Source organism: Coccomyxa subellipsoidea (assembly GCF_000258705.1).
Source record: "Coccomyxa subellipsoidea C-169, whole genome shotgun sequence".
In the NCBI taxonomy this organism is placed as follows: domain Eukaryota; kingdom Viridiplantae; phylum Chlorophyta; class Trebouxiophyceae; family Coccomyxaceae; genus Coccomyxa; species Coccomyxa subellipsoidea.
In genome coordinates this window covers 2,243,738-2,269,078 of record NW_005178042.1, presented here as the reverse complement: position 1 = coordinate 2,269,078, position 25,341 = coordinate 2,243,738, and the positions used below count along the sequence as shown (strand labels likewise).

Sequence of the window (25,341 nt, the reverse complement as noted above, 5' to 3'; positions counted from 1 at the left end):
CAAGGAACTTAGGGTTTTGCAGAGGAGGCTCCTGCAGAGCGCTGGGGCTGCTGACTTACAAGTGCAGTCTCTTGGCAGCCACACGGGATATCACATGATCGACCTACCCCCTGGAATGTCTGTCTCAGACGTCCTCAAGGCCCTCCAAGACCACCCTGGTTAGTGCACCCCAGCCAAACTGCACATTTCCTATCCCCATGCTTATCTTCCTTATCTTGTGCTGTATGGAATCGACACCGTGCAGCTCTTCTCAGCAACCTCTCCCAGATTTTGCCAAACAATGCATACTTCCTTTCACTTCCAATAGCCAGGCAGGCAGCTGGGGCCACCAGATGGGTGACCTCAAAGAAGCTGATGGCCGTTCTGTACAAATGTGGCAGGTGTGGAGCACGCGGAGGTCGACAAGGTGCTCACAGCATACAGCCAGCCCAATGACCCTGACCTGCCGCAGCAGTGGGCTATGTACAAGCTGGGCCTCTTCACCGACACGCTCCCCATCAACGGCCAATCCGACGAGGGCGCCTGGAACAGGTGCTCCCACCAGACCCCTTCCTCTGCACCTGCACCTGCTCATTGTATTATCCGACCTCAATTGGGTATCTTACATGGACAACACTGCCTGCATGCTGCGCATGGCTGTCAGCGGGCGCCAGCATGTGACATGAGGTATGGTGCATCTTGTTGCTCTGAGGCCTCCCCTGATGCAGCCGTCGGCTCTCTTCAAGCAACATGCGATGCAGGACCCGACTGAGACCAACAAGCTCTTGATCTGCTAATGTCATTGATACTGAGACATTAAATGTGCGTCCCCCGCAGGAGCACGGGCTCGCACAACGTGGTGGTGTGCGTGATAGACTCGGGCATAGACTACACGCACCCGGACCTGCAGGGCAACGTGTGGATCAACTCCGGGGAGATCCCCAACAACGGCATCGACGATGACAGGAACGGCTATGTGGATGACTACCATGGCTTCAACTTCCTGGCCAACTCGGGGGATCCCATGGATAACAACTACCATGGTACCCACTTATCTGGAATGGTGGGCGCGCTGTGCAACAACAACATCGGCGTCTGCGGCGTCAACCAGGCCGTAAAGGTCATGGGCTGCAAGTTCCTGGACGGCTCAGGCAATGGCTACACCTCGGACGCGGTGCGCAGATACACTCCTCAGTCCCTGGCCACTGTTCGTGGAAGGATGCATTCAGAGCCACATCTGCGTGGGAGACTCTGGCAAAGGCTGCTCTGGGAGGGAGACACCTCCCATGGAAATGTGTAAAGGATTTGGCTCCTGATCATGCTTTCCGCGAGAGGACCTCTTTCCCTAGAGCCATTTTGGTCAGCAGATCCCAGATGCAGAAATCCATGGAGGGATTATTAAATTCGCATATCTGGTCTTGGCCCCGGCTGGCGGGGCGCGGTATAAATACTGAGCACCGTGCCCACAGTTGATTGGGTCTTACTTGGATCTGGCGAGTCCATCCAGGGATAGGTTTATGGCAGCCTTCAACTGCAGCTTGTCTGCAGGACGCACCTTGCCTCTTGGCAGAAAAAGCATGTAATAAAAACAATAGTAGTATTAATAATAATAATATCTGGTTAAATTGATCTCCGGTGGATGCCGTGACAGGTGCGCTGCCTGGACTACGCTCTGGAGATGGGCGCTGACATAACCCTCAACTCCTACGGCGGCCTCTATGCTGACTCCTATGCGCTGCAGTCCGCCATCGAGGCCGCCGATCAGAAGGGCCAGCTCTTTGTCACAGCTGCCGGCAATGACTACGGTGCTCCTTGAGATATCTTTTCTTAGTCACATCCCATTTCCTATGCAGTGTTCTCTTCTTGAGAAGCCGGTCTGAGAAGTGACTATGATGCTCATTTTTCACATCCTCTCTTGATAATCCCCATTAAAACTGCAATGTTCTCTTGTGGAGAAGCCTGTTTGGGCACTGATGTACTCATGCTGGCCCTGAAAAGTTGTAAGGGAAAGCTGAAGGAGGCAAAGGGTGTAGCAGATGAGGAGTGGTGCGTGCATGCAGGGGTGGATATAGATGCTACGCCAACATATCCAGCGGCCTACAGGAATCGGAACATCATGTCTGTGATCGCCACGGACCAGAATGACGGCCTGGCGAATTACTCAAATTTTGGCAAGAATAACGCTGACCTTGCCGCCCCCGGCAGCAAGATTCTCAGCACCGTCCTGAACGGCCAGGTGCGCCCACATCCCCTTCTCGTCCCTACATGTCTCCCAGCAATTGTATATTTTCTCTCCCGAGTGGCCTCTGCAGACCATACACCTTATCTCTGTCTATGGTCTATGGAGATCACTCGGGAGAGGACGGCGCACAGTCACTCGTTAAGCATTGCTCAGCAAATGAGTGTTGGAAAATGGCCGTAGAGGGTTTAAAGGGTGCATGGTGGCTGCGCGCAGTACGGGATGCACGAAGGGACGTCACAGTCGGCCGGGTATGTGGCAGGGGCGGCAGCGCTGCTGCTGGCAGCGCACCGGGCGGCAGGCCACAACGCGTCGGGCGCCGACATGAAGGACCTGCTCATGCGCGGCGTTCTGCGCTCAAATGACCTGCAGGAAAAGTGCGGGGCAGGTGCGCGCACATGCACGCACGCGCAGCCACCATGTCTTCATTCATATTCAAGGATTTGTGCTCAACAGTTTCTCTGCGCTGCGTTGAATGCGGTTGACAGCATGCGCTGGTTGCGCAGGAGGGATGCTGGACATTGGGCGGTCGATGATGCTGGTGCCTCCCAGGCTCGAGCAGCCGACGGATGAGGCGCTTGCCCCGGCTTCCGGCAAGGTGAATGCTCAGAAGTACCCAATACTTAGAATTGCACTCTTCATTCCCTGGAAGAGCCATAGGAAACAGGCGCAATATGAGGGCAGGTTGTAATGGGTGTGTATTCGGTATGGTGCAGATTGAAGGGCCATTGGTGGCAGAGGCGCCCTCTCTGGGCAGCGGGCCCATCAGAGTGTCCAGGCCAAAGCTGGTGCTGGGCAACTACCCGCCGACGCCCGACGATGTGGCCATCAAGTCCCTGGTTGCAGACCCCCCGCCCTCCCCTCCTACCACCGGCCACAGCACACCTCCCTCAGTCGTGCAATACTTCAGGTGCACATCTATGTAATCCTTGCATGTGCAGTGTCCATATCTTTGCTGGCAAAAGGATGTCTGCTGGTGTTTGGTTCTTTCCTGCCTGTCTACCCTTAGATTAGTGCAGACTGCAGTTTATTTGAAGCTACACAGATCTGACAGTTGCGGCTGATGTGATGGCATGCAGCGGCGGGTTTCCACTGCAGCATTCCACGTTGGTCTTCTTGCCGCAGCTGGACGGCAGCTTCCGGACGTGCGCTGCGACGGGCGTCAACCAGCTGCCCAGCAACTTCTCGTACGGCCAGGACATCACCCAGCAGCTGCTCAGCAGCCGCGCCGCCACCATCGATCTGAAGGGCTCAGGTTGGTCCCAGGAAGACAAATATGAGCTCGCTTTCACGCTCCAGCTGCTCTCTTTGAATGCGTCCACCAACTTCTCTGGGTGGGTAAGGGGACGGCTGCTACACTGTGGTAAGCAAAGGATCATCGGGTTCAGGAGCAGAAGGCGGTGCTTCCCTGGACAGACACAGTCATTTCCTGCCCTCGGAAGGAATCTTGTTCAGAAGGTCATGCCTACCCCGAATGCAGCTTGGTGAGCCAGGCCAACACCAGTGTGGCAGCTGGCAGCCCTGAAGAAGCAGGACAAACTAGAATGGTCCGCACGTAGGCGCTTCTTGAGCAGCTCCTAATCTCTTCTTTTCATCTATCTGTGAATCTGATGTCGTGTTGAGCTGCCCAGCCCCTGTTTTTGCAGCGCGATTTACTTTTGGGCAGGCCATAACACGACTGTCCTAACTTCGTCAGGTTCTCCTAGAGGTTGGGCGGACTAAAGATGCACCATGGGGGACATCATACTGTACTGCAGCGCCAAGCTCAGAGAGCACGATGAGCGGGAGGTGATGACCCAAGGATTGCATGTGCTGCAGATGTGCAGCTTGGAGGCATGACTGTGCGTCACTTAGAGGTTCGGCTGGACGGGACACTGCGCCTGCTGCCTGACGCAAGCAGCAGCCAGGACGTGTCGGCTCAGAGCCAAGACTCATCCCCCAATGCAGCTGAATCTAATGCTGTGGCTGCTTTCCGGAGCATCCCTCAGATTGGTGCCCTGGCGAACGCCGGGCTCTTCCTGAAGGATGGTGGACAGGTGCGACCGAGACGTTCTTCTTCAATGGCTGTCATACCTTTTCAAGGGTGCCTTGTTTACGTGAAGTAATGCATACAGATGGCGCAATGTTGTCTTGGCAATGTTTCTGGCATGCAACTGGCCTGAGAGAAGATTTCCATGCTTGCCAGGTGTCGTGGTACATGCGCCCCGACCGATTGGTGGTCTCCTTCATGTACGTGGGGAGCACGCAGACGTCTCAGAAGTCAACATTCCAGGTGCTCTCAATGCTCCTCAAGCTACCGTGGCTGGCAGTAATGCGAGTCAAAGGCAAATCCATTCACATACAAAGTTGTGAGACTGACTGGGTGAAAAAGGCAGCAGACCTGCCCGCTTGTAAGCAGCCATGGCTGTGGTGATTCAGGTGGAAGTCTTCACACGGAGTGGGCACTATGAGCCGGCTGGCACGCTGCGCATGACATGGCTGGATGTGGGAGTGCAGCGCGGCGTGGTGGGCATCTCTTTGGGATCCACAGCAGCTCCTACTGCCATAGAATTCCAAAACCAGGTATGCCTGTACGGGATGATGTGTTTGGCCTCTCCTGCAGCAACTTCTTGGATGATTAGTCTGGTGATCGGGCGTGCGACACAGGGTGCACGTGCCTATCTGCAACATGAGTCCTGTGCTGACTGACTCGCCTGGTCGCTGAACTGCAATTCTCTGATTGTTGCTTCCCTGGTGCCAAGCTCGGGGCAAGCAAGATCTGTACTGCACGCATCAAGATCTGGGTATGATGTCAAAGTTCAAAAACCTCATCTCTCCCGCAGGCTACCTGCCAGGTGCCTGCCAAGCTGTGGGTGGACCAAGCAGCGACCCAGCCGGTCACGCTGCCGGCCGCGCCGGCCGGCCAGGCCGCAGCCACAGCGCAGCGCAACGTCTACCTCGCCAACAAGGGTAACACCTCACTCGTGGTCTCCCTGCGCGCAGCGCCGCGCTCTGACAGCGTGCTGCAGCCCCAGCTCTGGCTGGATCCTTCCTCCGGGTATGCCGGTGATTTCAGCGGCGAGTCAGTGGCGGCCGGGTACGCTTTCTCCCATGGGAGCGGCGAGAGCGGTGGCGGCGCGGTGACTGTAAAGGGAGGCGAGGGGAAGCCGGCGCGGTACTCGGAGGAGGTGCAGGTTCCGATGCGCATCCGCGCGCGGCTGCAGCGGGACCGGCCGTGCAGCAACCACTTCCTGGTGCTGTCTGCTGCTGCGACGCCTCCCACTGAGCCAGGTGGGGCACCAAATGCCAAGCAAATTTTGTTTGCAATTCATCAGTCCCCCGAGGTCCTGTGTCTTGCTGCACAGTTATCATTTCCACTCTGTGGTCAGGCCGCAAAGTCTATCTCCGACACACGATGCCCCCAGTCTGGAGACACAAGTTTGTGTCTGCCTCAAAATGGAAGTATTTAAGATTGTGGCAAGGCAGATGGATGCGCTTGTGGGATTTTGAGGATGACAGTAAGAGTTAATCGACGGTGCACACCATGTCTCCGTCCCTGACCTACAATATATGACCACACTCCCTTGCTTGTGACAGGATCGCACAAATGATCATTGCAGATGTGCTGCAAATATACATGACTCAGAGCTATTTGGTTCTGCACCACCTTCTTTGCATGCATTTTTGGGCCATGACAGTATTTAAATTGCCATTTTTTTGATGGAACGCAGACACATGAAAAATTTCTGATATGAAGATGGGCAGTGACAGACTGCCTACAAGACCAACGAGCCTCAGGTGGCTCCCAAAAGGTCTCTACAATGTTGTACATGACGCTCAATACCGCCTGCCTTCCAGGGGAGAATGGTGCGCTGTGGGTGGGCATGGATTGCGGGCAGAGGAGTGTGCGCATCTCAGGGACCCCAGACCTGGGCAGGGGGAACTCCTGCGTGGACTTTGGCAGCGTTGGCATGACGGTGGAGGTCGGGCCTTCAACCATAATGGTCAGCACGGACGGCTGCTCACCGCTGGCAGGGCGACACAGCCTGGGGCCGGGGCCCTTCCACCTGTACCTGGGCGCCAATTGCTCCTCCGTCGCCTGCCCAGGTAATTGCCAAGGCACCCTGTCCCGGCTCATCGCCATACAGACGTCTAGGAGAGCGCACAGATACCAGAATTTTTGTGTTAACTTCTGCCTGCTTGCAAGGGATGCTGTCATTGTCACACTTCAGTCTCTTAACTTTTTGCAGGCATCCCAGGTGATCCTACTGAGGTCCTGATGCTCTGATTGCTGTTGCCAGTCATCCAGTTCAGGTTCAATTCTTGCATTTCTCTTCTTCTGATATCATAAATATCTAGGTGCGCTGCAATGACAGTCACAGGGCAACTGCGTGCTGTGAGAGATGGAATGTGTAACCATGAACGGCTGACGCAACCCTGATGACATGCGGGCACAGGAGGGGTGACGTGGGAGCGGCTGGAGGTGGAGTGGGGGTCGGGGGTGCGCATTGCAGCGCCGGAGGGGCTCGCGGCGGCGTCTGACGCCCCCAGCAAGATCCTGGTCATGCAGGCGCCCGGCGGCGGCAGCCTCGGCTCGCTGCAGGACCTGCTCTCCCTGCCGCCCTACCCAGCAACTCCAGCCACCAGTGCGTCCTTTCCTGCCCTGTTATTAAGAGAATAAGGTGTATCGTTGATGGCAACTGCATGACTGCACTGAATTAGCTGCGACCAATTTAGGGGACTTAGATGGAGTACAAGACCGTTATGACCTTGCACAGCAAACAGTCCTACATTGAGGAACAGACTTGCGCTTTAACACACGTGTGCAGCACACAATCATGACACATTGCAATAAATTTTGACACCATGAGCAAGGCATCTACCTGTCGCAGTAGAGGCATCTCCCAAGCTAAGTCTGTCCTGACATTGAGCACGGCATGCATGCAGGTCCCGTGCTCACACCGCCGCCGCCGATAGTGCTGCCGGTGACGCCGCAGCGCGGCACAGGCGGCGGAGCGCAGGTGAGCGCGGCTTCCGTGGGGCAGCAGGGGCGGCGGCAGCTGCTGGAGGGCGCAGCAGCCGACCCGGCCAGTTCGGGCGGCCTCATACAGTCAGTCCTGAAAGCCTTCCACACCACAAAGGCCAAGGCCCTGACCGCTGTACAGTCGCGGAAGGCCGCGGCAGGAGCCGGGACAGCACAGAGCCAGCCTCCTGCAGGAAATCAGGTCTCAGATTTGGGGCTAGGGAGCGGTACAGCCATGTCTAGCGTGGGGGAGGGGGCAGCGGCTCCAGCGCCGGCTGCTGGGTCGCCGCAGCAGGCAGGGGAAGGGGGTGGGGTGGAAGGCAAGCGGACCCAGCTGCGCATGGGGCTGAACCTGCCTGGGGAGGATGACCTGGCTGCAGTGGCGTTCCTGGACGTGGGCCCCTCAGAGCAGGCAGTGTCTCCGCAGGGCGCGCCGACAGGTGGGAAATTTCTTCAGCAATTTGCGCATGCATGACAAATCAATTGTCGAGGCAGGAAGTCACAAGGAGTGCATGAATGCATCAGCACAGAGCGGGCTGTGCTGTCCATATTTGGCAGGTATGTATGCAATATTTGATGTGGTGTGCTTCTTATCACAGGGGAAGGCAGTCAGGCGATAGGCGGGACGGCTGAGCCGGCAGTGAGTTGGGTGACCATGGGCAAGCCCATTGTGGTCGTCTCCAGCTATGGCAGCCAGACAGCGCAACTCACCTTCAACAGTACGCCCCTCGATTCCCCTGCTTCTGACCGGCCCCATCTGTAGCACCTGTCCTGCTGGAGCGACAGCAACTTGTCTCGCAAACAGCCCTTTACGCGAGCCCACAAGTCGGCTTACAAGCTCTCTGGGGGTTGCAGGTGATGGGTTGTCAATTGGGTCCTACCAGGCAGAGCTGCTCATCCAGTCCAATGACCCAGATCAGCCGCTCCTGCGATTGCCGCTGGACCTGAAAGTGGTGTAGTAGGCTCTTTCAATTAAGAGAGTTCTTCTGCTTCTCTGATCTGTTGCGGACTCTGTACCTTGGCCGTCACTGGTTTTGGGGGCCTCTCAGAAGGTTTCAGGATCGGAGCCGTGGAAAGAGCAAAGTCCAGGGAATTGGGCAACTCTGCAGCTGCTACTTCCCAAAGCCAGCCTTTGCCTCGGCAATTTTGTCAAGTTGCTCAAGAGTTGTAGTATTTGTCACTGCAAGAACACAGCAATCACAGTGCATGTACGACCAAACTTGTGTGTTATATTTTTTTGGTGCCTTGTGCTTACATTAAGCACTGCGTGCATATGTGATAAGTTATCAGTAGCAAGGTGCGCTTTGATGCCAGCACTGATGTGCCTTCCTCATATTGATAGGTCAGGTCTGAATTAGGCCTTATGTTCCATTAGCATTGAAGATCGCGTGCATATCTTGAGTTAGCATGTAGCATATTGTGTCACAAGTACCCTTGATTGCCTGGAGTTGTGAGTGTGTCAGCATTGCCTTGAGATTACAGATATGATTATTGTGTGTTGCATGCAAAATAACAAGCGAGTGCTAGAACGGATTTTTGGTTGATGCCTCGTGTGGAAGCAGCAGCATTGTGTCTGCAGCATTGCATGTGGTGCTACTTTTTGATAGATATAAGTGTTCCACTGCGATACCGGATAGAGAGGGGAGGAATGTAAGGTGAAGCAGACCGTCAAAAGTACTGATTGCCAAGCTGTAACAAGGGTGATCCTTCGAAGCAGAAGAAAAGGACTATAATGATGACATCAGTCACGCACTGCTTCCTCGATGTCATTGCATGCTATGCACCCACAAGCGAGCATCCTTTTTTAAGTTTCCTCACACATCAGACGTTCCGTCTGGACTCAATTGTGCTCCCTGGCACACAACCAGAATTGTGGAACATGTTCTACGCATGCATGCAGCAGAAATTTTCAGGATGGACCCATGTCTGCCACCCTGTCAGGATCCAGCGGTTCATGCACTTTGAAATGTCACACAAGATGTGCGGATGAAGCTCAGCTGCATTGCTTACTGCAGAAGGCCATGCGCACGTCAACAGCCTGTCTCGTTGAAAGCGCATGCTGGCGTGCTCTGGCAGCACTTGGTGGTGCAGGGCAAGACATATGCATCCTCACCAGGTCCGACTATGTCTCCACTGGAGAACACTTGCGGCCAAAAGAAATCATCCAGGAACTGCAGCCCCTTAAAGCTGTCGTTCATTGCCTGGATCCTCTCTGATGCCTGGGCAGGGTCGCTGGTGACATTGAGAGGGATGATTGCACGGCAGCCCTCCGCCCATGTGCACGGAGGTATGAGCACCTTTTGACCTGCCAAAGGAGTCCTCGGGCTGGCCCCAGCACATCCAATGCATGGCTCCGTGCTGACATTTGCATGTTCGTTGGCGATGTTGATCTCGGTGTACCTGCAAAATTCAGGCCTGTGGCTAAGTGTCCTTCATATGTTTGGGAGAAGCAGCAGCAGCAGCAGCAGCAGAGCCTGACACCTGTATATGCATGGAATATGCCACCTGTAATTGAAGCCTCCATATTCAGCCTCAGGGAAGAACATCTGTGCGATGGCGTCATAGTCCTTCACGCCATCAGCGACCCAGGAGACCTGACAATCAGGTGCGCTCCAATTGGTCAGAGCTCTGACTCCAGTGATCACAGTCAGACAGCAGAGGGTGAAGTGTAACGAAAATTGCATCCTTATTCTATACTTCACAGAGGTTACAGAAAAGCAGAATTCCAAGAGTCAGAGTGGGCCTCGGTTTGCAGCTGCTTGGCACCCCGTTCCTGTCTACGCTATTATCGGACGCAACAACGGACAATTTCAACTCCTTTGGTCCGTCAGACAAATGTTCATCGTTGTGTGATACAGGTCTTCTCAGGTTCCGATAAGGAAAGCGCCCGAAAAGATCTCCCCACGTTGGAAACCTCGGAATCGTTCAGCTTATCTAGGCACATTCACATGTGCTATGCATATGAACTGCACAACCAGGGTCCAGCAGACTAGCCTACTCTAAGGTGTAATCTTACACACAAGTAGCTGAAAGTATCATTGTTACTAACTCTGATGGTGTACCCCCAGATTTAAATCTTCGAAAATAAACAAGGCAAAGGAAAGGCTAGTCTGGCTGCACAGCAACGACTCCTTCCAATCCTGTCAGCTTGCTTGCGCATCCACTCTCCTGCTACCCTCTGATGGCAGCGAAACTGTGTGCACAACTGCTTTCTTGGCAATCCTCGCGAGAAACTTTAGAGATATATTAGTACTCGCGCCAGCGTTTGCAAGATCACTGGTTAGATGAGAGGCAGGTGAGTGGCACAGCTATTTCTGGCGTGCAGGAGGGTGCAGCGGCTAGCCTGCGCTGTTGCACCGGCCGCTGGGTGGTTGCAGCAGGCACCGAGGGGGCTCCCGGATGGGGTGGAAGGGGAGCGGACTAAAGTGTGCATGGGGCTGAATCTGGCTGGGGAGAATGACCTGGCTGCAGTGGCGTTCCTGCATTGTGGCCCCTCAGATCAGGCACTCTCTCCACAGGGCGCACCTGCAGGTAGAATTTCCTGTGCCAAGCTGCATATGGGTGACAAATATGTGGTGGAGCAGGAAAACTGTCCTGATCAACAAGCTATTAAAAGCCCAGCTGGGAGAGAGAGAGAGAGAGAAACATTACATCATGCCAGCCAACAAGGCTGATTAGATGTTCACTGTATCTAGATCAGTGTTTACGCGTCCTAATGAGAGTCTGATAAATTGAGCCACCTGTACAAGATCATCTTGCCACATGAACTGACGCATAGTGGTAATACTGGGCCTAAACAGGCTGTCATACCTAGCACGCAGATCATGAAGCGCAGGACATTCAAAGACAATATGCCGTTCATCACTAATGGCCTGAGTGTTGCACAAGTGACAGAAACGTTCCGAGCGAGGTACTCGATTCCCCCAACGACCCTGATCAACTGGAAGACCGTGACAACCAGTACGAAAGCGCAGGAAGAGTCTAAGCGTGGTGGCAGACACAGAGATCCTAAGACAATGGCGACGGGGATGAATAGCAGCAAACCAGTTCTCATAGATACAAAGTCGAGCCCCTTGTGTTGCACAGGTTCTAGGACACAAGGCCAAATTCTCCCAGTGTGCATCTAATTGACCCTGTAACTGTTGTCTAACCTGGGCCAAAGAGATCTGATCCATAGTATTGCAAGCAATGTCTAGGGAATACCCAAGCTTTTGCAGGGCCTTGTGTAAACTCCAAGCCCAGTTCTTTGTATTGTGCACAATAGCATCCCTGCAATCGTCCAGTGCAATTTTCCTATGCAGGCTTGTAGGTGGCAGGCCAGCAAGATGGGAACCATGCATGCTGGCTAGGCCTGACAGCAGAGATCTTGCAAGGGCAACACATTTGCATTCACCCCAGGGCCAAAAATTCATTCCCCAGTCAGTCCTACCAGCAATCGAAGGTCTCCACCAGGAGGTTTTGATACTTTCAAACTTCAACAGATTAGGAGCCAGACAATGCTCATTAGCATACAGGCAACCATGCATTGTTTTTTTTCTCAGCATACACTACATGCACTAGCCTGACAACTGTAGATCACACAATTCCTGAGTCCCGCATGCAGCAGGTCAGCAGGCAGACTACAGCGTCTGCTCCCTTGCACTTTACAAATTGAACCACGCTGCATGTCCTTGTGATTTTGATTGTATTCTACCTGGCATCTGTTCAAGTATGAAGATCTGGCGTCCGTTCAAGCGTGATAAATCCCGGGCTGACCATCAATACTGCATAGAACTGGAGCATTTCAGGAGCTTGTAGCACCGCGCATTTCAACAGCCCTTTGCTGACAGCGCTCACGGGCGCTTCTCGTGGCAGCAGACAAGCTTGCAGGGGTACACATAGGCAACCTGACCGGGGCCCACAATCTCCCCAGTGGAGAGCACATATGGGATCTCGACCTGCTCAAAACTCTTATCTAGTGCTTCCACAGTCTGCCTGGCGTCGCTTTGCATCGCGGTGGCATTCAGGGGTATGACTGCGCGGCACCCCTCTGCCCATGTGCATGGCGGGATCAGAATATTCTGGCCAGCCTCAGGGATCCGTGGTGAGTCCCCAGCACAGTAGAGACAGGGCTTGTTGGTGACGTTTGCATGCCCGTTGGCAATCGCGATCTCAGTGTATCTGCCACGATTTCAATAGTGTCAGTATCCAGTCCTGCTGATCCCATAGACCAAGCTAGGCATGTGTTTACGTCTCTGCTTCGTGCATTGGTATCATGATACAGATTGCCCCACCAGAGGTCAACTGGTGCTTGGTCACGGCAGGGCAACTTCTAGACTGGAGCGACCGGTTTAAGGACAGAATTTTGCACGCACCTGTAGTTGAAGCCTTTACTTGGAAGCATAGCCTCAGGAAAGAACGTTTGGGCGATGTCATTGTAGTCCTTTACGCCATCGCTGATCCAAGACTTCTCACAGTCGGGTGGGCCCCAGTTCGAAAGAGTCCCGGTGCAAGTGATCAGGCTCAGCAGATAGCAGAGAGCGCAGCACGAGAAAAAAATAATTTTCATTGCCATAGGGCTACAGCTATGCAGTCAGCAGATCGAGTACACTCAGACAACAAAGGAGTGCCTGATGCCAAGGCCGTTCGGGTCTTCGATAGAAACGGTAGTGCTCTGCTTGACCTTCCTATTCTCCTGGTGATTCTTTGACACACGATTGGAAGTAAGGCGATGAAAGAGACGGCACTCTACATCTCCGTGGCCCCCGTCACGATTTACCTCGGGATCATTAAGGCTAATTTAGGCACATGCAGTGCATGCCTGTTTTACCTCACTGAAATGACAATTCTCAGACTAATATGTGACATGCTTTGTGCACTGCATGCACCCCATTTGATCTTGAAGTTGAGAATTGTTCCTTTACATGTGCAGCGTATACTTAAATACAATTTTAGGTGAATCGACCGGTGGCCATGCATTGTGCGTCGCCGACCGGCTGGAGAAATTGGGTCCAACAAATGGCGCCGATTCTCTAACCAGATGCCAAAATACACGAGTCACACATGCACCAACCCTCTTGACTCTTGAGGCAATGCATCAGCTTGTGCAACAGAGTCACTACGGTAACAATCACCCATGCGCACGGCATTGATGCAGAATTAAAGTTTTCAAAGCGACCAGACAAATTGTGAGGCTAGGCTTAGCTGTACAACAAAGACATCACTTGGAGCATCTTATGCTCTCCGGACCCATGGTCATTTCACTCGCTCCCTGGCAACCTAACTTTTTCGACCCGCATCAATCCACGCACAACTTTGACATGTCCAGCGCCTCGATCCTTTGAACGCTCCAAGAAAATCTGCTCAGCCTGTATTCTGCATGCCGGCTGAGACGCCCTTCATGGTGATGATGAGGGTGTCCTCCACTGCAGCCTTGTAGGGGTCCTTCCAGGCACTCGAAATGTCCCGGGTCAGCAGCGCCTGCATGCATGCATGCATCACCCCATCACATCACCCACTTGCAATTCTGGCGCTCCCAATGCCTTGTATGTCTTGCATTCTAGCTGTGTGTATATTTATGGCAAACACGTCAGCTCAAAACCGCCCTGCAGCGAGTGCCTTCACTTTGCCTTCCTTCCACGACCTTCCAAGACTAGCTTCCAGAAGCTTGATTGTCAAGGACCAAGACGCTCTTTGCTGAAAACCCACATGTTGAAACTGCAGTCATCTTGAGAGCTTTTCCAGTGATAAAAAGAGTGAAAAGGCAGAAGGGCTGGATGGAGGGAACGCGCCTGCACGGCGGGGTCGTCGGGCTTGTAGTCCTTGTAGGCGCTGTCGATGCCCTGCCCAGATTCCATCGCGCGCAGCGCCTTGAGGCAGTACACCTGCACACCAGCGATGAATCACCTCCCCTTCCTTAAAACTTGTACACCCCACACCCCTTCCTGCTCAACAATCCCGAGGACACCCGTCTCAAGTCTGTCCCGAATGCTGGCGATGCTTTGCTGATGGGAACAGCTCTGGCGCTGATCACATGACAACCATCATAGAATGGTGTGGCAAATGGACTCTGGAGAGTGCAGGTTCTAGGCGGGTGCACCTGGCAGGAGGTGACTAAGCAGGCACAAAACGGGCAAGCAGAGGGCGACAGGGTGACTTTGGTGATCTTAGTAAATTAAGAAGAGTGCCTTGTGGGCAGGGAGGGCAGGGCAGGCGCTGACCTGGAGGATGTTGAGGGGGGTGATGTATGGGGCGCGCAGGGCCAGCTTCTGCTGCAGCATCACGTCATCGTTCGTCTCCAGCAGCTTCTTGTGGTCCATCACCTTCAGCAGCAGCGTCTGCGCAGACACAGGCAGCAAAGTCAGCACACAATTCCCCAGCACACAATTGCAGATCGGGGGATGAAAGAAGTGCTTTTGGAAATCCGGCATGGTGCATTCATGAGCAGGAAGCCAAACATGCTCAGTAAGCCAGGTTGTGGCGTGGGGTGGGAGAAATATTCTTAAGGCAGATGAAGCAGGGTGCCGGCCGGTAAAATTGTTGTGCATGTGCATGTGAAGTGGTGACTCAGCACGATGACTCACCCGGGTCTGGTCGAAGCGCTTCCGCAGGTCCTCGCCGAAAGGCCACAGCTTCTTGTCGACCAGGCCCGTCTCATAGAACTGCAGCAACATCTTCAGTGATCAGCGCACCAAGAAGACTCACTGTACCGCCACTGCATGACCACTGCCGCCTCAACAGGCATGCCATGCAGCGACAGAGGTACTTGTTCCTGGGTCTGACCTTCAATCCTGCCTGGTTGTAGGTCATGTCCCAACCCTCAACTAGCAACACTTGACTGCCTTGAGTAGTATGCAATGTGATCATCAGTGCTCCTGGGCCGGGAGATGTTTATGTCGTTGGTGCACTCTGCACTTTGTTACACCTGCGAGGCAGCCCTTCCTCCCTTCTTTGGCGCTCGCTCTGTCTTGATGTATGCGTTCTATCTTGGCTTCATAGAGGCTGTGAAAATGTCTGCGGAGGGCAGCATGTGGACATGTCAGATGAATGCAGGAAGGGGCCATGCCTGGGCGACGCGGGGGTCGGCTTTGGCGAAGACCATTTCGATCATGTCCATGGTGACGGAGAAGAAGGGCCACTCCTTGTACATCTGCTGCAGCAGGCCCAGCTTGCCGCCGTCTATCATCGCCTGCACAGCATTGCACAGTTTCCCAACTCAGCGTCCTCTACAACACTCTCCTGTTGTCAAGAGTGTTCTCAGAACACCAATCCATGCATGGCTGCACGCAAGATCGTGGTTCAAGCCCACTCCTGAGAAGGAACGAAATGGGCACGAAATGGGCAAATGGGCAATGGGCTAGAGCTGCATCCAGGCCACCATCCTGAGCTGGACAGGGTAAAAGCCCCACTTTTCTCCACCGTGCACACACTTAACCAGAGAAGCCTTCCAATCTTGCACTTACGGCGCAATATTCATCATTGATTTGACTGCAGAACTACCGTAGTGACCGGTCTCGACCCCGCACTTTTGAAAATTGCCATATTAAACAGGTTCCCGTAGGGATTTCCCGCAGGATCAAGACTTCTTTAGTTCTCTTTTTGCTTAAATCAAGGGAGCAGCACCTGAAATGCGTCTCCGATGCCGAGCCAGACGGGGAGGTGGAAGCGGGTCTGGGTCCAGGCGAAGATCCAGGGGATGGCGCGCAGGTCGTCGATGGAGCCGGCGGCCTTGCGCTTGGCGGGGCGGCTGCCGATGTTCATGCGGCCCAGCTCGTTGACGGGCGTGGCCGCCTGAAAGAACTCGATGAAGCGCGGGTCCCCCCGCACCACACCCCTGTACGCCGCGCACGACGTCTGCGCGCGCATGCACAGGGAACGCCGTCAGCCGACAGGATTTGTCACCTTCATGTAAGGGAACATGAAGGTGCCATCTTCTGGGAAGGAAGCATGAAATTGCTAAATGTCATAATAGGATGATTGATGTTGTGTGTGCTGCAGGGATGCTTCCGGCACTTGCAGCAGGCTCAACGGCAAGGAAGGGCTATGCCTGGCCAGGAGGCTTGAACAACATTGCATGCTGAACTGGGCATGAAGTTACAGAGGGGGACAGAGATGCAGACAAGGTCCCAGGGAAGGCAGGACGTGGACAGGAGCAGAGGGCGATTGGAGGTAAAAGCAAGCAGCAAATGCTCCATGCATGTGCCAAGCACGAGGGTTCTGAGATGCACCTTGGACATTTCGTTGAGGACGGAGCGGAACTCGGCCTTAGGCTGCACGACGGGGTTGAGTGTGGACTCTAGCACGGCGCTGGTGTACAGGTCCAGCGTGCGGAAGCACACCTCCTTCTCCCCAAACTGCTGCTCCAACGTCTCGCCCTAAAGCGCGGTGGACGAGTCAGTGATTGCACGTACTACAAATTTGTTCTTGATGTTGATGAAGGCACTAATGCAGAAATCAGGGTTTCGGGCATCCCGGGGCAACCCAAAACCTGACTGACTGCATCAGCGCCTTCAACGAGGTCAACAACAACTTTTACACACGACCCAAAGAAGCAATAGGCAGCATGGCCTGCATAAGACAGAGATCTCGGCTCCTGAAACGCTGTTGCTTCATGGTCCACTCTGCAGCACGCAGGCATGCCTTCCTGCCCTCCAATGGTCACTGCACTTGCTGTAACAGCTAAGTAGCTAACGGCAGGCCAGCGTCTCAAAGAGTTGCAGATGCAAGTGGGCAAGTCGTGCCTGGATGGTGACGCGCAGGGCGCCCTTGATGGTGCCGGGCGGCTGGGAGAGGATGGCCAGGTGGGTGGGGCCGCCGCCGCGCCCGACGGTGCCGCCGCGACCGTGGAACAGCGTCAGCTTCACGTTGTGCCTGTCCGCCACCGCCACCAGCTTCTCCTGCGCGCACCCGTTCAATGCACACTCAGGCTCTATGCCGTTGCCCTTCTATTCAAGACTGCTCCTTTTCTTCATGGAATCCTCCACAGAGAGCAACGGATCTTTAACTTCATTGAAACCCTCCACAGAAAGCAACGGCAGCCTCAGGTGAGTTGCTCTCTGATCGGCATGAGCAAGAGGTACTTGTAACAATCTTGGACATGCTGGAAGAGGAAGGGCAGGAAGAGACGTGGGTGCACGGGTTCAAGTCCCCAGGATGGCAAGGACATTTTTCGTTTTTACAGCGGACCTGGACTTCGTAGAGCCCCCAGGCGGCGGCGAGGCGGCCGGCGTCCTTGCCGGAGTCGGAGTAGCCGATCATGCACTCCTGGACGCCCTTGATGTGGTCTGCATACCATGGGTTGCTCAGCAGCTGCTCCATGGCCGACTCGCTGTACTCCAAATCGTCCAGCGTCTCAAACAGCGGCACCACCCGCAGCGTCTGCTTCACCCCGCACTCCCTCTGCAGTCCAGCACCACGGAATTAGGTCATTTGTGTGTCGACTGCAGCCTTGCTTGGATGTCCGTGTCACAGGATCCAGGTGTCTGCAAGGCGTACTTCTGCAAATGACTTGGGGCAGGCCAAGATTATTTCGTTTATGAGGAAGTACCTCTCCCTCCGTGCAAAACCAGGAGGTGCGGAAAACAATCTCCGCAGCCCAGGGAAATAAGACTGAGATATCTTTAATTTTGGAGCAACAGATCTACCTAAATCTTGGCATGCCTGTACGACGCGCTATCATGCACAAGCAGCAAGCTGCAGATTCCTGTCATGGCTTGAAGCCCCGTGTCAGTGATAAAACCCATTCATTGGCACAATGCAGCCCAACAAAGCAAGCAAAGAAGAGAAGGCAAGCACTTAGCGCTACTTAGCACGTCCCTAACAAGCAGCACAAGAGAGGGAATGACCCAAATAAAAGAGCAGGAAATAGCGGCGAAGTAAGAAGGGCTTCCTGCCATGAGCAGAAAGCTGCCAAATGAGGCAAGCGAGGTAACAAAAAGGGAAAGAAAGTGACCTGCAGGAGGACAACGGCGAGGACGTCTGAGCCGGTGTGGGCCATGGAGATGATGTAGGCACCCAGGGAGTCGGGCGGCAGCTCGGCCAGGATGCGGAAGGTGGAGAGCACCTCCGCCACCTCAGCCGTTGTTGCCATGCCCGGGGGCAGCAGCGGACGCTTACCAGTCAGCTCGCTCTGCAGCCACTTCAGCCGCTCCTCCTCGCTCCACGCCCTGCATCCCACAGCCATCCAGTCACTTCAGTAATTGGATCACAAGCTGGGCCCCTTGTGCCTGGGTAAATTATAAACAAATCTGCGCCACAGAGCCCCCAGCCACCCCGGTGAGAGTATATCAATAAGTCCCTCTATGCTGGGATTACACTGAGCGTATAGAATGATCCGTATCACCCAATTCAGCCGACAAAGGCGGAATGTTCCGGCGATGGTGCCCTGGTGCACAAGTGGCCAGACGATTGGCTCCAACATGGATACCTTATCATCCAGAGGCTGCTCAATAGGGGCAGAAAATAAAAAAGGGGGCACGCACTTATAGGAGCCGATGCCGAGGTATGTGGTGATGGTGTCGAGGACATCGTTGTGGCGCGAGGACTCCTGCCGGATGTCCAGCCGCACCATGCCCAGACCAAAGCACTGCACCTGTGATCACACACCAGCCACGCAGCTGATCTCAGCATGCATGCCTTGCCAAAGAGGTTAATTACCTCTTAATACACACCATCGCGCAGCTAATCTCAGCATGCATGCCTTGCCAAAGAAGCACATTGCGTGTAACTACATACCAGCCACGCAGCTAATCTCAGAGTGTATGCCTTGCCAAAGAGGCCCATTAACGAAAGTGCGGGTGGACGGACGCAGTGTGCCTTCAGTGGGACCTCTCAAAACATGGAAGCAGGGGCCTGTAAGGTAGACCCATGCATGTTTACCAAAGCTGAACTCATATGCATGCAGCAGTTCATCAGCTGCAGGTATGTGGACACAGTCCTGTGGAGCATGCATGGGCCATCTCTGGCCCCCATCTATGGCACAACATCTGGGCAAAAGAGGCATGAGCGCAGAGCCTGCATCAAAAGACGGTGTCCTGATGCATGCATGCTGGTGCAGCTCCCCTGACCTTAGCGAGTCTTTGCTCAATAAGGGAGTGCAGCCACGCGACTGCCAGACGAGGGAGCAATCGTGAGAACGTCATGATAATGTAACGAAGACATAATCATGACCTTATGTCTACATTACGTAACATCATGATTATGTAATGAAGCATGCGCTGACCTGGCGGATTGTGTCGAGGAGGCGGCCGTTGGCGATGGAGTCGTCCTCCGTCTCGATGAGTGAGTTGTACATCACCAGCAGCGGCTCCACCATCTCCTCCTTGTTGTAGTACGCCTCAGGATCATTCTCCAGAGTCTCCTTCAAATTCAGGCTGCGCACACCCCAGCATGAATGTCATGCAACAGCTGTGTATTTTGATCCACAATCCCCACTCGCACGACTTCCATGCTTCTGCAGCAATGACTGCATTCCTGCTTGGGTGAACTCTTTAGGACCACATAAACTCTGCTCTCAAATGCACAAATCTGGGCTCTGCGCAGCCTCTCATGTTCAAAGATTGAAAGATACCAAGAAGAAGCCCGAAGGAGGTTTTGAGGGTGTGCATGTGAGGAGCTGGAAAGCAGCTGGAAAGTGTAGATGGGAAGGGTGTGAGCTGCAAAGGAAGGAGAGGGGAAGCGCCGTACTTGGTGTGCACGAGGCAGTGGTGTAGGATTTCGCGGGTGTGGAAGAGGCGGTCGCGCATCTCGGACAGCACGAGGCGGAAGGGGTCCTTGAGGGAGATGACGTTCCAGAACTCGACAAAGTTCTTCTTCTTGCGCTCGTCCGCCAGCGCCTGCTCGTGCGGCGCCTGCTTCGAGTGCACAGCCTCCGCCAGCTCCTGTCAAAACACAAAATTCGTCAAAAAACCCTCTCTTATGGACTTTATTTCCACCAAACACCTGACAACCCAGGGCCGCCTCTCCTGCTTCATAGAAATAGCAATGCCTTGCTGAGTACACCCAGATCAAATGAAATATGCAGCACCAGCAAGTGGAGGTGGCATCACCGGCAAGCTTCTGAAGCAATGCCAATCTACAGCAATGCCATAAACAAAGTACTGCAAGCGCGAGAGGCGCCACAAGAAATAGATCTTGGAAGGCACCGGTGAAGCGCAGGCACATTGAATGTACACGCTCAGGTGCCAAGAAGACTTGACCTGTTAGCCTTCAAAGCACAAGTTAGGCAAGGTAGACATGCAAAGACATAGCTGACTCGGGCAAACAGACACTGACTTGCGCAAGTATTAGGAGAGGAACGTGCTTGCATCTCGGTGTTGCAGCGCCAGATGGAGAGCTCAAACATGAGCTGCTCGATGGCGGTGAAGAACGCGTTTACTGCGGCCAGGCGCGCCGTGATGACTACATCGCGTGTCGTGTCAGCCGTCACAAATGGGTTGCCGTCGCGGTCGCCGCCCATCCACGACCCAAAGTTGAACAGGTTGTGCGTCAGCGGCAGCATCGGCTGCCCGATCTGCGCGCAATGCAGACCCCAAGTCAGCACAGTACGTGTGAGGTGGCGATACAGTGGCTGTCAGAGAGCTTTCAGTCAAGCTGGCGCTTGAACTTCTGAAGAGGAATAAAGCCAGCTCAACGTCAGTATTGATGTAATACGCTTAAGTGCCTGGAACAGAGATGTTGTGAAGTGCCAGCAATCAGTGCAACGGCTGCATCCACTCTGCTTGGCATGATTGCAAAATGCAACATTGAGACTTGACAGGAGTGATGCCAGAGGCGGGTGGTCGAAGGGGCACCTGCTTGAGGGCGGTATCGATGCGGCGGTAGAAGGTGGGCAGCGAGTTGAAGATGGTGGAGTGGAAGTAGGACAGCCCCTGCCTCATCTCCGCCTGCACACACCCACAACATGCTATTGAGGCGCTTGAGCTCATCTTGCTATGGAAGCAGGCAAACTCGGCAATGCCATTGCACTGGCCATGAAACGCATACTATTGATACAGGTGTCTCGCTCTGGCGCAGACAAAGTATCTGCACATCTCATCTTCAAAAGTCACTTTTAACTCAGTGCACCCTAGACTGAGTCAGCCATGCCTGCGCTTCCCTTCTTTGCACGCCTTGCAACAGGGTTGCCTCACACGAGTGCCTTAAGATTTCAACATCTAATCGCCAAAAGGGCATATTGGAGGGGGGTGGTTGCCTGGGGTGACGGTTTCTGGCGGCGGATTTCGTCGGTGCGCCAGGCGCCCTGGATTTGGCCTCGAATGCTCTCCAGAGTCTCGATCTTCTCGTAGGGCGACAGGCGCTTGTTGTGCAGGCTGTCCATGTCCGCCCGGATGCGCGCATACTTCTTCAGCAGCGACTGCCGCAGCGCCTGCAGATTTTATTCAAATTCTCGTCAGTCACACCTCCTCTGAGGAGAGCATCAATCCATTTGTGTTTGCCTTGTGTGCAACAATGTCCCATATGGCCATACCCATGGTCACAGCCTGTGGCCACTCTATCTCTTGAAGAAACACCGCTGTGCTATGTCGATCCACTATCCAAAGCCAGACAATAATAGACATTGCAAAAGTATGCCAGAGGTGGTGGCCTTCTGAAATCAAGGTGAGAAGCTGATATATGGTCCTGCAGCGTGCCTGGGTGGGGTGCGCAGTGAAGACGAGCTCCACGGTCTGCTCGCAGATGGTCTTGTAGATCTCCTCAGGCTTGACCCCATTCACCTTGATGAGCCGCTTGAAGGACCTGTTGGTGGACCTCGTGGATTGCTCCACCTGTTTGGCACAAATTGCGCTTCCTCAGAATTTTTGTCACTCACAAGAGGACTGCTTTCCTTCTTATGGCTGAACGAAGGTTGTAGATAGCTTGCTAGCTGCAAAGCAACTGGGTGCTGACAGTTGCTGGTTCAAGGTCTAGGGGTTTCACCTCGCCAATGCGGACAGCACGCTCCAGCTGTGCATTACTGATCTCCTCTGATAAGTTGTGCAGGTTGAGAAGCTGGGAAAAACAACTGGAGACCTGCACAGACATCAAGAGAGAAGGTCAGGATCAAGCCTGCTCTCCAGATGCTTTTACACCCTGATAGATGCTCAAAAGAGTTGAGGCAATTCTGCCTACACATATAAAGTGTTATATTAGCAAATCGCAGCTTTCAATCAAAAGCAAGTGTCCTGTCTGAATGTATTCTACAAAACCCGCTCCAGATCTTTTAGGGCAGAATAATAGAATAGGTCCTGAGAGAGCCCCGCACCAGGATCAATTCGTCTGGATTCAACCCCGAGAGTATTTTCTCGAGAGCCTGAAAGTCCTTGTCCGATTCTGAGTTGCACCATGCGAGCGACAGCTTGTATATCTCGTCGATCCTGTCGGCAAGGTTTGGGTGGTGATGGTACACAATTTCGAAGAACGTGTTCCGCAGAAGAGAATCATCCTCACGCAAAAGTAGTCTGGCCTCTGACAATGTGTGTGGCAGCTGAGTGGGCAGAGAATCTGCTGTCACAAGGGATTGTCTAAGGGAAAGCCTGGGTGCTTTGAGCGAGGGGACAGCCATTGTTGTCGCCATACTGGAACCCAGTGATTGGCAAACGACAGCCCTAATATTCCAGAGCGGTATGGACCACACCGAACGACATGCAGAGTGCCGATCAGGCAATTTCACATCGTGCTGGTGCATGTGAGACATGTGACAAAATTTCCACGGTGATACGACTGCGTTCCTTGGCAGGGTGACCCTCAAAAGTGGTTTTTGCCAAGACAGAGGAATAGCGTCTTTTCATTCTGGAGTTGATGTGTTTCCTTCCTTCCTTCCTTCCTATTAAGGGTCACGTCTCAACCTATTACAGACGATGTGATACTACAGAATCTGCAGAAGCAGAAAAAAGCAAAATCTGCTGGCAATACAAGCTGCCAAGACTTCCAAACAGCCAGGTAATCATACAGAAGATGCAATCTCTGCTGCGGCAGGCTGGCAGCTAGCCGTTGCAAACACAACCTCAAGCAAGCCGGCAGCTCTCAGACGTTGCGCACGCCCCAGACCTCGATTTTGCCGTTGGTGTAGCCAGAGTACAGAGTGGCGCCGTCAGCCGACCAGGCCAGGGACACGCAGTAGGGCACCTGCGCCTTCTTTCCAAGCTCGCCAAAGTCCGGCTTGAGCTCGTCCACAATGCTCTTGCTCTCCAAGTCCCAGATCTGCGCAGCAAGCCGCAAGACATGATCAGACAGACATCAAAGCGGCTGACTAAAAGACTGCCACAGCAACGCCCCTGCTTGAGCCTCCCATTTGATTGTCTATGTAGCGACTTGCTCGGAGCAACCACATAGCAATTTTGCTTGGACCAAGACCATGCCTGCAAGCGAGAGAGACGTTGTCTATCACCAATGACAACTGCTGTCATGTTGTGGGGCAGAGAGTGGACCTTGATGCAGTTTGTGGTGGCGGCGCAAAGCCAGTAGCGGTTGGGGGAGAAGCACAGCGCGTGGATGATCTCGCCTGCCTCCAGGTTGTACAGCCGCTTGCCCTCAGCCAGATCCCACAGCATCGCCACGCCATCCTGCACAAAATAAGCATTCCTTTTCTGGCATTTTCCATAATCATCCTTCCGCCCCATCCTGCACATTGCTCCTCCGCCCACACACATCTCTCAGAATACCAGCTCCAAGCAGCAATAAATGCTGCGCACACAGCAAATTAAGTGGTGAACAGTTCATGCAAATGGCGGTTCATCAAGGATGCAGATGATGGCGCACCTTGCCGCCGGACGCGCACAGGGAGCCATCGGGGGAAACGGTGACTGTGTTGATGTAGCCGCTGTGGCCCTGCAGGTTGGCTCTGAGTTTGCAGTTCGTCAAGTTCCACACCTGCGCAGCACCACCGGTTGCCTTCAGGCCCCTGCTTCGCCACCACTTGACTCGCCTTCCTGTGAACTTCATCAGACTCCAGGGGTACACCACTTGAGAATCACATGTAGTTCTGCTTAATCTGTAAGCTTGATAGGATACTGTGTTAGGTCTAGCCAAGGTGCCTGAAAGGTAAGGCATGCGTTTTGGGAGCTCACCTTGACCAGCTTGTCCCAGCCAGCGGAGACAATGATGGGGTTGTTGGTGACGGGGGAGAAGCGCACGCAGGACACCCACTCAGTGTGGCCATCCGGCTCGGCAATAGTGTACTTGCACTCGCCAATGGTGTTCCACAGCTTGATGGTCTTGTCGCGCGAGCCAGACACGATCTGCAGTGCAGCCATTCATTATTCCCGCAATCCTTCTGTCAGCCTTTCGGCCGCAAGATTCTTCATGCAGTGCTTGGTGTGCCTCAACATTGTCTGTCAATGCCTGCCGCTGTGCTGGGGCTATTCAGTAGCAGGTCTGATCTGGATGGTAGAACAGGTCTGATGAAAGTACCTGTCGGTTGTCCATCGAGAATGCAACGGACAGGACATCCTTGCTGTGTCCCAGGAAACGGCGAGTGGTCTGTCCAGTGCTCAAGTCCCAGAGACGCAGAGTGCCATCCCAGGAGCCAGACAGAGCAAACTGGCCGTCAGAGGAGATGACCACATCCTCCACAAAGTGCGAGTGCCCCTTCAGCGACCGCTTAGCAAATCCATAGTTGCCCTCCTCACGAGTCAAGGTCCACACCAGAATGGTCTTGTCCCTGAAGAGAGCACCAAAAGTGATTCTCACAAAGTGAGCTCCGATCGAGCAACTGCACATGTATAAACACCAGCATTCGTCCACTCTTATGTTTCAAAGAATCAAATATATATGATCGAATTTGATAGGATACCCACCTAGAAGAGGAAAGGATGGTGTCTGAGTTGGGATCTAGGGGCGTGGCGATGGACGTCACCCAGCCAGCGTGGCCCTCGAGGCTCCCACGGTGGTACAATGTCTCAGCCATGCTGCCTCGAATCAATGACTGAACACCTATGTTTTGGACATCAGCAGCTTTTGCAGCTCGCCGCCTCCATCTTGGCCTGATGTCTCATCTCCCGCGTAGGGCTTGATAAATCCATGAAATATAAACCCTATATAGGGCTTCTTCCAAGTTTCAAATTTGCGCAAGCAGCAAGAAATTTCCCCCAGCAATAGAAAAAGCACCAAATAGGACATTCGTCAATCCCTTCGCTGATGAATGATCACACGGATCTGTTGCTGT

General features: G+C 53.8%; 3 protein-coding genes across 3 annotated transcripts; 1 reads left to right on the top strand and 2 right to left on the bottom strand.

The window, feature by feature from the left end:
* Positions 1–94: 94 nt before the first annotated feature.
* COCSUDRAFT_39124 (hypothetical protein) lies at positions 95–8,179 on the top strand (the record flags this gene model as incomplete). The annotated part of the gene is made up of 18 exons (XM_005651947.1): positions 95–158; positions 381–531; positions 817–1,153; positions 1,631–1,784; positions 2,040–2,215; positions 2,435–2,606; positions 2,725–2,816; positions 2,935–3,128; positions 3,298–3,473; positions 4,037–4,254; positions 4,404–4,490; positions 4,637–4,780; positions 5,041–5,488; positions 6,056–6,304; positions 6,655–6,843; positions 7,145–7,660; positions 7,820–7,939; positions 8,076–8,179. 18 exons carry the CDS (start codon positions 95–97, stop codon positions 8,177–8,179), a joined length of 3,591 nt encoding a protein of 1,196 aa, XP_005652004.1.
* Positions 8,180–13,106: 4,927 nt separating this feature from the next.
* COCSUDRAFT_52173 (PEPCase 1) lies at positions 13,107–22,750 on the bottom strand. Its single transcript, XM_005651946.1, has 20 exons — positions 22,690–22,750; positions 22,441–22,620; positions 22,116–22,208; positions 21,830–21,964; positions 21,391–21,564; positions 20,990–21,082; positions 20,500–20,709; positions 19,884–20,077; positions 19,420–19,570; positions 18,680–18,789; positions 18,151–18,364; positions 17,385–17,597; positions 16,940–17,095; positions 16,427–16,573; positions 15,822–16,052; positions 15,265–15,387; positions 14,783–14,860; positions 14,420–14,536; positions 13,991–14,083; positions 13,107–13,679 (listed from the first exon to the last, which is right to left on the bottom strand). The coding sequence occupies exons 1-20, from the start codon at positions 22,738–22,740 to the stop codon at positions 13,563–13,565; spliced, it is 2,880 nt and encodes a 959-aa protein (XP_005652003.1). The 5' UTR covers positions 22,741–22,750; the 3' UTR covers positions 13,107–13,562.
* A 261-nt stretch (positions 22,751–23,011) lies between these two features.
* COCSUDRAFT_21410 (WD40 repeat-like protein) lies at positions 23,012–25,099 on the bottom strand. Its single transcript, XM_005651945.1, has 6 exons — positions 24,974–25,099; positions 24,588–24,837; positions 24,245–24,415; positions 23,937–24,047; positions 23,606–23,740; positions 23,012–23,378 (listed from the first exon to the last, which is right to left on the bottom strand). The coding sequence occupies exons 1-6, from the start codon at positions 25,081–25,083 to the stop codon at positions 23,202–23,204; spliced, it is 954 nt and encodes a 317-aa protein (XP_005652002.1). The 5' UTR covers positions 25,084–25,099; the 3' UTR covers positions 23,012–23,201.
* Between the last annotated feature and the right edge of the window lie 242 nt (positions 25,100–25,341).